General features: G+C 43.3%; 1 protein-coding gene across 4 annotated transcripts in view; it reads left to right on the top strand.

Annotated features, from left to right (window-relative positions):
• Positions 1 to 7,099: 7,099 nt before the first annotated feature.
• The window catches only part of EIF2AK3 (eukaryotic translation initiation factor 2 alpha kinase 3), a 35,151-nt gene continuing 30,361 nt past the window's right edge, over positions 7,100 to 11,889 (top strand). For 2 of the 4 annotated variants that reach the window (XM_032950483.2, XM_032950481.2), the window contains exon 1: positions 7,101 to 8,158. In XM_032950483.2, coding sequence (XP_032806374.1) covers positions 7,989 to 8,158 — 170 coding nt within the window. In that variant the 5' untranslated portion in view covers positions 7,101 to 7,988. Of the gene's footprint in view, positions 8,159 to 11,889 lie in introns of all 4 variants that reach the window. The other 2 variants (XM_076065904.1, XM_032950482.2) reach the window with 2 other exon arrangements.

Here is an 11,889-nt window from a genome sequence, read left to right as displayed (position 1 = left end):
ATTTAATTAATACATTTGAATACTTTTTATTAAATTTAAATGATACAAATATAAAAAGGTATTTTGTATTCTTAGCTCTTTCGGTAAAGTCACGTTAAAGGGAAACAATAACGTGACTTTACCGAAAGAGCTAAGAATATGAATTACTGCAGTCACGAAAGCTTTAAATCAAAATTTAAGGTATTTTGTATTAAAAAAAAATATATTAATATTTTTGGGTTGTGGAACGAATCATCTGAGTTTCCATTATTTCTTATGGGGAAATTCGCTTTGATATACGAGTGCTTTGGATTACAAACACGCTCGCAATCCAAGGTTTTACTGTATATATATAAAAAAGGTGACATTTTGGGCAACGGCCCTTAATAGCACATGTCATTTGGTTTTGTCCCGGAAAACATTTAATAATAATGATGAATAGTTTCTTGGAGCGCTTTACAGCTCATCTGGGTCTCAAACATTGGCAGCTCGTCCCTGTGGGCACGATGTGACTCGGCACCTGGCCTGCAATCAGACATTAGGCTGCCAGTATTTGGTTGATGATTGCTATGTGTAATTCCAATTGAGTGATAAAAATGCTAACCTCTTCTGACACAATACCCCAAACTTTGGCAACTCTTCTCCAATGCTTTCTATCCTCATGCCTCCTGCCCATCCTGTGGTAAAACTAATATAACATTTGCAGACAGAAGAGCCTTGTCAGATTTTAAAATCCTTCCAGCAATATGTGAACCGCTCCATTGGTTCGTGAGTTTCCTCTGATCGAATGAGTGCTTCTACACAAAGCTGTGAATGTCCACGTCTGAAGATCTTTCCGGCACCCTTCACCTCAATCTTGACCTTGGACCTACTGTTGTGATTGGCTTTTAGTTTGTACGTGGTAATGGGGAGGGGTGATCCCCTCGTCACGCTGTCCCGCACCCCCTCCTGTCCTGGGCCTCGTTGCTCTCCCTGCCGCCTACAGCCCTCACCCATGGAGTTCGGGCTGCAATCCGATTTCAATGTGCGCGGGATATAAACGAAATATTTATACTGGAGGAATCCGATGAGCTATAAACCTCTTTTTCAGATGTCCAGGAGCACAGAGTGGGAGCCCTTTCACAGATGTCCACAGAGCGGGGAGCCTTGCACGGCAGCAGTTACAAAAGTCCTCGCAATGGTTTAAAAGTGTAGCTGCTCCAAAGATTTTGAAACCACCTGGCGTCTTCTATTGGTATTTCCATTTTGCCATCTATGTAAAGTACTCTTTTAGACAGACCCAATTGACATCACACATTTTCAAATGTGAATGTGCTTAATTGTTTTATGGTAATACAGGGACTCCTCTATTTACAAAGAGTTAGGTTCCAGAGGTCTATTCATAAGTCGATTTGTTCGTAAGCTCAACTTGACTCCTGTTGATTGCAAACCCGTTGTATGGCACTAAACACGGGGAATGTTTTTTTTTAAGTTGTATAATCTCCTGTAGATGTAGACGCCACGGGTTCTTCATGTTTTGCAGGTGTAGTTGCCACCTCCGCCATCTATTGCACGACAGTTTAGCGTATGACTCTGTTCGAACAGGCAACTGGACATACGGACAGGTCCGTATCTCTGAAAGTTCGTAAGTCGAAAATAATTCTTTATTTTTGAAAAGTACGTGTAATTGGTCATTTGTAACGCTATGCTGCTGCCCTTTGCCGGGGGAGGGGACAGTCACCCTTGAAAAAGAGCTGTGTATAGCTCAATTGGCTTGACTCGGAAACTTAACTTCTAACTTACAAGTATTGTGGACAATACAAACTAAAATTATTCATTGGCTGATGCAATGATACATACATCTACTCTTCTCTGATAACTATCACATGTAAACAATTGCTGTGGAATGATTTGGGTATTTATAAATATTTAACTTCTCATTTTTGTTTGGAGAAGTGGTTAAGAGCGTCTGTGTGCAACCGTTTTGAAGTCGTATGAAGTGGTGCGTGTGGTGCGATGGGTGTGCAGAGCCACGTATGTTGTAACCAGGTGGTATGTTAACGTTGCTTAACATAACTCGGTAAAAGTAAGAGGCAGTGTTGTTCATTTTGTCACGAATAACCTTGCAATGTTTTGCTTTTTAAGTGGTTACAAAATATAGGATCAGAACTGCAGCAAGAGACCACGCGTTTGGGAATCATTACATTTCCAATACCTTCAAATTATTTTGCATTGGCACCAAAGGCTGCTGTTTGTGATGCATTGTACATGTCCAGCCCTTTCGTCAAACCACTGCCCATGCGAGTTTTTGGGATTATTTTACCATAACCTTACCGCGCTGGTCAGTGCGGGTTAAAGGCAAGAAGCATAGACGTGAGAGCATAGTACATTACAACAATGGATGTTGTTGCCCAGGCCTCTGGTGCCTTCAACATAGCTGCACATCAGCTTATGACTGTACAGTATTGTGCATCGTGGTCACCAATCCAAGCATTATCCAGGCTCGCATGTGCTCCAGTATTACAAACCCAAAGGTTAATGGAATATATTTTAATGGAAAAACGTAACTGGTATTTCTTCCCAAAACCAATCAGATCTGACTGGGAACAAAGTTGACACAGCACCATCAAGCAGTAGATAGAGCCTCGTAAAGCGTTTCATTAAGTACAATGTATACACTTACAGGGCCATACGTGTTTTCCTAATCGCCGGTTAACACTATCTTGATGATTGAGGTCTGGAAATCACGTGATCCTTTTCATTGCGGTAAAACCACGAAGTAGTACCGTACACAAATCGCTATCGGCAAAGAGGTTCAAAGCAATTGGGATAACACGACACTCGGCGCCCTTCTGCATTGTATGTAGTACGCAACATTGTCCAATAGGGACGTTGTGCTCTTTGGTTTTTTCGGTAAAGTCACGTAGGTAAAATAAAATAAAACTAAATTAAATCACGACGTTTCGGAGGCAACACAAGCTTCCCCCCCCAACACAAGCTTCCGTCTTCCACCTGAAGACGGAAGCTTGTGTTGCCTCCGAAACGTCGTGATTTAATTTAGTTTTCATTTATTTGACCTACGTGACTTTACCGAAAAAAAAACAAAGAGTATGAATCCTCGCAGTCACGAAAGCTTCAAATCTAGAATTAGGGACGTTGTACACAACAATTCCACTCGAAGCTTCAACGAAAATAATTGCGATGCCGATGTTCCGTTGGCAGAGATGCACAGGCACAATGGGCAAAACAAATACACGTACACAATAGGGCCCATTCTGCGCCATTCATCGTTGTGCTATGTATGTTGAACTTCTTTCGCACCGTTCGTAGCCATCGGTGGCTAATCGCATTCTCTGCCATATTGACGTTTTTTTGTTTTGTTGCTGCTGCTGCTGCTCGAACGCACAACGGGCAACTGGCTAAACGGGAACATCCGTTTAATAAATCAAAATAAACCGAACACTACGTATTGTTTTCCTTTCAGGGCACAGATATTGTAAAATGTGTTGAGCCTTCACTTTAAGCGTGTGACACTGATGATTATACGTTAAACTGCGTCTGGTGAGTGTTGAAGGAAATGGGAAAGCAACTCAAATGCTCAAGAACCCGTGTTACGTGGTGAGAGGGTGGGTTTGGTTATGATGGAGGGACCTTCAGCCATAGATATTCTGCCCTTGGACAGATAAATTGTCATTCAGTGTAAATATTTTTAATCGATCATTTACAAATCGTGTTTCTGTGCTGCAACGTTGCTCGATTTTTTTCAGCAAGAGGCAAGGCCGTAGGCATTGAGTCAACATTGGGGGGGGACAAATCTTCTAGGGGGTCTGGGGGTTTCCCCCAGAAAAATTTGAAAACCATTTCCTGCCTAAAATATTTTAAAAGTTCACTAACACATGGGATGGACTTTTTATTCATTTTTAACAATGTCTCAGTGTATTGTATTACATTGTTCTGTTTTTTTTATTTTTTTACCTTGTTTCATTGTATGTAATGGCAGAGATTAGGGATTAATAAAGTACAACCACAATCATATTAGCAGAAATCTATGCATTGTTATATGAAGACAAGTCCAGATATTGTGGCCAAGGTTTAGCAAATTGTTGTTTTTATTTACACAGCAGAGCAATGATTTAAAAAAAAGTATATTTTTATAGCAATATATTGGGGGGGACATTTTGAGCATATTTGTACGTGTGTCGCCCAATATATTTTAATTACGGCCTTGGCAAGAGGTAACCCGATCGATTTGCTGTGGTAGGTGATGTGCAGGTTTGGCGTGGTTAGGTCAGTCTTGGACAAGGTTGTGTGGTATACAGCAGTATGTGATCGTGCAGTGGCATAGGGCTGGTAGGGTGCCGAGTAGAAATATACCGAAACCAAGTTAATGCTGTATTTGAAAATGCACCTATAAGGCAAGGATATGTCTGCACTTTAACTCAAGCACATGGCTTATGAAATGAACGAATTTAAAGATATGCATGTAAAAAAACTAATATTGTGACTGTTTTAGATACCGGTTTTAAAGCGGTTCAGATTTTTGCCGAGTTCAACAAATACTGCCGTTGACGTAATTGTAAGTCAACTACACATAACCTACAACGTGTTGCTGTTATGTGGCCATACAGAGGTGGGGGATACCCCATCTCCCAGAATGTGTCAGTGAAGAGTGACTTTTTAACTCGGCTTGTTAAAACTAAAACCGGTAACCGCTTTGAGAACATACATGACCAATTTAAAACGATACTCGAGCGTCGTTAAAGACGCTGCGCACGTTTTCACAGTCACATTCGTGCTGTTACGGATGGCTCAATCGTTGGAGCAACTTCCGCCCATGAACTGGCCCACCCAAATAGCGATTTGACAGTTTGTTTAGAAGGACGAGTCCATCTATGTTCGGAAAAGAGGAGGGGGGAGACGAGCCATCGGGCAACCATGAGAGATTCGTTCATGAGGCTATCCACATGTACAAACACAGAGACAATTTCAACCGAGAAGATGGATTCTGACTTAGCAATCATTGGAAGGATTTGATAAACCATTTCGGGTCTTAATTGATTGTTCACGCTTACGGTGGCTTTCAGACAGCATACATTAATTTTTCGTCTCCCCCCCCCCCCTCCTCTTTTCCGAACATAGATGGACTCGTCCATCTAAACAAACTGTCAAATCGCTATCCGTGGTGCTAACGTTTTAAAAATAAATAGATAAATACAAACCGCCACTTCTTTCAAATGTTTCTTGCCGTTGGTTTTTCACACCTGATGATGACTGTTTGCGTTACAGTCGAAACGTCGTGAGTGTTATTTTTTTACATTTTTATTGTTTCCCTTCAACGTGACTTTACCGAAAGAACCAAGAATATGAATCACTGCAGTCACGAAAGCTTTAAATCAAAAAATGGCCCACCCAAGTTTGAGTCCCGGCCCTGGCTGAAAGTGGCGAAGTTGACATTGGGAGATGCGATCCCGTGGGCTTCTCCCGTTTCACCAAATTCGGCATGGCCATCATGGTGAAGAAGTGTGGTCGAACAAGCCCCGTGGGCTGGGGAATGGGAAGTATTCACATCTAGAAGTGACTGACAGTCGCTGTACATTGTTATAAAGCCCAATAACAAGAGCATTCGAATGTTTTCTTATTCACCGAGTTCCAAGCTGGTGTCGGACGGCCCTGAACACACTGCCAAATGCGTGTCTACAAAGTAAAGTACATTTTATATTTGAGTTGTACGTTATCCAAATGAATGAATTTACGACGAGCCACTGCAATGGACATCTGGAGAAAAAGAGCTTTGTAGCTCACCGGATTCATCCAGTATTCTACGTCTGAAATGTCTTTCGCAATCACCCTGCAGTAAACACCACTCGCTCCATCGACCCCATTGCATGACCACCACCACCACCGTCGGGTGTTAATGGCGCACCAATTAACGCGGCGTAAAAGAGCAACAACGACCCCCTTGACCTCACTCACACACCCCCTCCCTCCACTCCACTCCCCACTTCTCTCACGCGTGCGCATGAGATAACCCGAGGCTGTGTGCGCGCGCAGAAACTGGGAGGAGGCTGGGGGGGTGGTGGCAGAGAAGAGGTAAAATCTGCAGCGCACGGAAAAGGAACAAAGCCACCAACCACCACCGGCGCCCTCCCCTACCCGCTCCAACTCACTGGCCATGTGTTCCGAGCCACGTACGAGCAAATGACGTCAGCCCTTCAAGAACCGTGGGCGGGACCCAAAAAAGGGGCGGGGTTTTAAAAGGGGCGGGGTTTACACGAGGGAGGGGCGCGCGGCGGTGTTCACAGAGGGCGGGGTTTCATGGGGGGGCGGGGCCTCATGAAAACTCGCGGTGGCGAGAGCGTTCGCCGATTGGCCCGCACGTGTGAATCAGAATGCATTGGACGCAAGAGGAATCGGATGAGCCATAAAGCTCTTTCTCACGGACGTCCAAGTCGGGGCGGATAAGAACGTTACGACAACAAACAGTATTTAAAAAAACATGATAGGAGTGCAAAGTACAATAAAGGTAAATAAATCACCCAAACACATACAAATACAGCACTCGACCATCCCAATGCTACCAGACAAAGGCCCAGTGAGTCACTTATTTTTCAGAAGCGACCTGGCCACAAATGATAGCTCAGCAAAGTGGCCCCATCATTTGGAGAAGATAACAACAGCAGAGACTCAATGCGTTCGTCAAGAACGCGCTGCCTGGTCTTTTAAAGAGAGACGGATTTAAAACAAAAAAATTGGACGTTTCGGGCAATGGCCCCCTCCCTCATCGCAGAGAGATAGAGCGGATAATAAGAGTTTGGAGACTGCACGTTTTACACCATGGGTCCTATACTTGGTTCTTTCGGTAAAGTCACGTAGAAGGGAAACAATAAAATAATAAAAATATAAGACTTACAATTCAAGAAATGTCTCCTGATGGAACAGTTTTGATTTTTTTTTTAACCTGTACATGAATAGTTACCTAAATGTCGATACAGTACTACTTACAGGTGCAGTATTTTGGGACCCGTTAACACGTTTCGGGGGGAGGGAGGAGGGAGGGGAGGAGGGAGGAGAAGGGGGAGGGAGGGCTCGTGGTGGTACCGCGTGGTGGGCGTGTCTACCGCGTGGTGGGCGTGTCTACCAACGGCTGGGCGTGGCTTGACCTGTCGTCACGTTGCGCGTGGAAGAGGCAACCAAGCGCCGCGCGACACGCGTCTGGACTTGACTCGCGCTTGCAGTTGCCACCTTGATGACAATCGCTGGGGGAAGCAGCAACAGCAGCAAGCAACAACAGCGGCTAACGTTAGAGGGGTGTGGTTGGGATGAGTTGCGGTTCGGGTCCTCCGTTTTGATTTTGCTGGGAGGGGAGGGGCGGTTCTTGAGTTGTTTATGAAGTTGATTCCAGTTTTGTTTAAAGTGAACGGTTGGCCAACCACTACCGCGGTGGTGGTGGTGGTAGTGCAGTTTAGTGGGTAACAGGCGATGGTGGTGGAATTGTGGTGCAGTTAAGTGGCGTAAAGGTACGGATATTAAGTGCTTGTTGAGCCCATTCGTAGCTGCAGGTGGTTTGTGGTGGAACACGTGTGCGAGTGAACGCTTTTGGATGATGGTCGGCGCAACTGGCGTTGTGTGTCGCCTTTGCTTTGTGATTGGGTATCGTGGCTTGTAGTGGGATTGTACACTCTGTTTGGAATGGCACAGTAATGATCGATTCGTCTTTGCACTTAGTGTGTTGTTGATTGTGATAGTTGCCATCGTTTTGCGCGAAGCAGTTGTACAGTGTTGGGTTATGCACATCACTTGTGGTTGCTCTTGTTTGGAGGCGTTTGGGGGATAGTGTTTGGTAGCTGGTTAGAGTTTGATAATCGTTGGTTTTCTTGTAGTGAAAATTGGTGCTTTAAAAAAAAATCTGCCATTGGTGCTTTCACGTTTTGATAGGTGCTATAGTTAGCGGTGTTTGTGGAGTGCCACCACCACCACCATCCGCCTTGTTTTACCCTCCCCCCTTGTTATGAGCAAGTGAATAAGTGTCCATGGGAGCCCTGTGTGTATGGGCCCTGCTGCTGCTGCTACTGCTACTCCCACCACCACCGCCGCTGGTGTTCGCCTATGGGCCGGATGAAGAGCTGGGGCAGGAGCCGGACGACTCGGGCCGCGGTGGAGTTGGGATCCTCGCTGGGGGCGGCAAGACGCCGAGCTCCAGGTGAGGCGAGGTCGTCTCTCTCGTCTCTCTTCACGAGAGAGAGAGAGGAGAGAGAGAGGAGAGAGAGTTAACTCGGGGAAGGTCGCCGACCATCATTGTTCGGAACGTCGTCGCCTGCACGCACACCGCAACGCAATCTTCGTTAACCGTATACAACGAAACGCAAACATTTAACATTCGCTCGTTCGCGTACTTATTGATGCAAAAATATGACCAGACTTGTATATACCGTGCCCCGTGTGTGTTTATTTTCCACGTGTATTTTTTTTGTATATATAACACCGAGTTTGAGGCATGCGAGCGAGTTGAGTGAATGCAATGGTGCGCGTATGGGGGGTGGGGGGTTGAACCGGTTAATTATCCGACGCTCTCCATGTGCAAGTTGTTAGCTCATCATAGATTTGTTAAACGAGCAAAACTGCACGATGGCAAAGACCTTTTTTTTTCCTAATGAGTGAGCGGTAAGTTGGATCTTCGCGCCTGATGCCACCCGGCGTTCTTCTAAAGACAACGGGGACAGAACATCTGTAACAACTGAGTAACAACTAAAGCACGGAAGAAACGCAATCTTGATTCGAAGCTTTCGTGACTGCAGGAATCCCCATACTCTCTGGTTCTTTCGGTGAAGCCCACGTGGGTAGGAAATAAAACAAATCAATCACGACGTTTCGGGCGCAACACAAGCGCCCATCATCAGGCGGGTAAACGTTGATGATGGACTGCTTGTGTGTTGCGCCCGAAACGTCGTGATTTATTTTATTTGATACCTACGTGACTTTACCGAAAGAACCAAAAGAGTATGAAGAAAAGCAATTGGCCAGACATGCTCACAATGGAGGAACTCTCAAACGTCTTTGAATGTACCCTGAAGATAATTGTTGTATACCACGATCTCGGGGTAAGGCGAGAGAATTCAAAAGGGAATGAAAATGTTTATTGAACGATATTTTCTAAATGTTCCCGTTTATAAAAGTTAATTGTATGTCGTTAAGGACTTAGTTACTGTACTCAAGTGTCTTATGCAACACTATAACCACACACACACACTGTTCTTTTCTGGTCTTAGGCCTTGTTTGCAAAATGAGATGTTATTCCATTGCATCCCCCCACCTGGTTTAAATAACGCAAGTAAACCCGAATACTGTAGGGTACAGTATTAGTCATGCAATGTGCAGTAATTTAATAAAACTGTAAGGCCATGTGCACAGTCACATGGCCTTGTGGTGTAGGGGTTAGCACATGTCTGCTTACACTTTAGCACAACGCAGCATAGAGTCTGTGTGCGCACTATTAAATGCAAAAAGGGTACTTGCTAATTGTTGCATTTGCCAGAGGGGGTTAAACTTTGTGCTGATGTTTGTGCTGGTTAAATCACATGTTAAACTAGCTGCTGTGGTTTCGCTTTTCCGTGGCCATGTGATGGCATATAACATGAACCTCCCAATGGGATGCACACGCAATCCTGTTGTGTACAATACCTTTCAATTTACTTTTGGGAGGGTGCTTGTTACATTATTATGTTCAGCTCCCTGTGCATTACATGCCAGCAGTGGATATTGGCAAGTGGTGGCTACCCCTATGTGCATTGCTTTCCAGAGCTTATGTTAAAAAAACGGATTTATTTTTGGTCAATCACATACCGTACACTTGGGGTGCACTTGTTAGCTGCCCTTTCCAGATCACACTTCTTAAGCTTTCAATTCATGTAGTAATTGGAATGGATGTTGCTACTTTAGTTGCATTACAGGGTTATGGATAAGATTGGGTTTGGTTTGTTAAATATATAATAGTATCTTGACTTAACTTTCGTGACTGGCTTAACTTAAACCTGAGTGATCATACTGGCAGTCTATAATGTAGACTTATTCTTGTTTCTTTCGGGAATAAATTAAATTACAAAAAATATAAAACCGAAAGAACCATTATAGAGTGCCAGTACGCTCACTCGGGTTAATAACCAGGTTACAGTCTACATTAAAGACTGCCAATGCGCTCACCAATTCATAATAAAGGTTTTTGGGTTAGATCGCGTTTATTTATAAATGTGTCGTAACCCTCCACCACCCGACACGGCCAATCAGCAAAAAAAGCTTAAAAACCAGGCTACAATCTACATTATAGACTGCCAGTACACTCACCGAGTTTAAGAACCAGGCTACAGTCTACATTAGTGGGTTTAAAAATTTTGTTTTTAATGCACGTTATTTAATTATGTTTCTATCTACGTGACTTTACCGAAAGAACCAAAGCATATATAATAGTAATCATACTTTAATGCTGTTTATACTAAGTAAACTCTCGCCGAGTCTCAATACTTTTTTTCTAGGATGGTAATGAACTGGAATGATTGGTCAATTCATATTTTGTGTGTGGGATGAAACTGAAATATACTTGGGGATAACACTTGGGGTTTTGCACAGATTGATTCGAGCTCACAACCCAAACCTAGAACATCTGGTGCAATATTCCCAAGCAGTTTCCCATGAAAGTATTAACCAGGCTCTACTCTGCATACATTCTTAAAGACCACAAAGATCAGGCCCAAATCGGGTGATTAAGTTAAAATACATTTGATTTGTCAGTATTCATAACTCAAGATCATTACTTATTAATCAGCATTACACATGTGGTTATCACAGAGTGAACATGATTCGGCTCATGTTTGAGACGTATATATGCTATGAAGAAGAGCCATTTGGGCAAAAACTCGCATTTCTTTTCGGACTGTTCTTGTGCTGAAGTTTGTTAATTGTGCTTTTGCACCACTGCCAATGCAGCATCACCAAACAATTTGTTTTGCATCATTACAAGTGAAATTGAATCGTGTCTGTAAGCTAAACCCCCAAAAAAAACAAATTGTGATATTTTATACGGTCTAACAGCTTTACATTGACTTCGTGCAAATTGGCACATGACGAAATGTGCACTTTTAACAATCATTGTGTATTTAAAAGCTGGCCATTGCCGTTCTTAATAACAAACAAAACCCAGTTATGTTTGAAGAATTCCAGCATCTGAAAAGTCAGAAGTTACAGCTTTTTGTTTGCATTTAGTTCAGGATCTACGTGTGGGTGGTGTTTGTCTTTTCAGACATACGGTTGGTTTCATTTAGTTTGAAGAAAAAAATAAAACCATCGCTTTTTTTCAGGCATGCTTGTATTATTGACATTTTGAGTTACTTGTATCCATCCCGTGATATTTGGCTAACCGACACGTGATCACTGACGACATTGGTGTTGCTCTGTCTAAAAGAAGAGGCAGATTTAAGTGATGATTATTACGTTTAGTATTCTGCTTTATTGAATTTGCTCTCACTTTAATAGTGTTTTTAAAATAGAGCCATTGATGCAGTGGTGTCTCATTTATTCTAACCTGTTCAGCCTCATCAAGTGACCCACTAGTCCATTAACCCACACGTTACAGCGTATGTAAGCTGAGTATAGTGTGTAAATGTGTGTTGTCCTGGGTTAGGCCACAGTCTTGACTTGAAGATGCTTGGTCATTGTCCTTCTAAATATGTATTGATATTCTTGGTTCTTTCGGTAAAGTCACGTAGAAGGGAAACAATAAAATAATAAAGAACCAAGAATATGAATCCCTGCGGTCACGAAAGCTTTAAATCAAAATGTATGTATTGGTTTTGGGGAATGGTGACAGTGGTTTTGCACAAATCCCTTTGAACCCAGTGACCTCGGTTCGAGTCCTGGCCACGGATAACATCGGTGGCGAGT

Source organism: Petromyzon marinus, chromosome 9 (genome assembly GCF_048934315.1).
Source record: "Petromyzon marinus isolate PM22_M1 ecotype Great Lakes invasive population chromosome 9, UKy_Petmar_22M1.pri1.0, whole genome shotgun sequence".
Lineage (NCBI taxonomy): Eukaryota > Metazoa > Chordata > Hyperoartia > Petromyzontiformes > Petromyzontidae > Petromyzon > Petromyzon marinus.
Note: the sequence above shows the minus strand (reverse complement) of the source record. Positions and strands in the feature narration are given on the sequence as shown.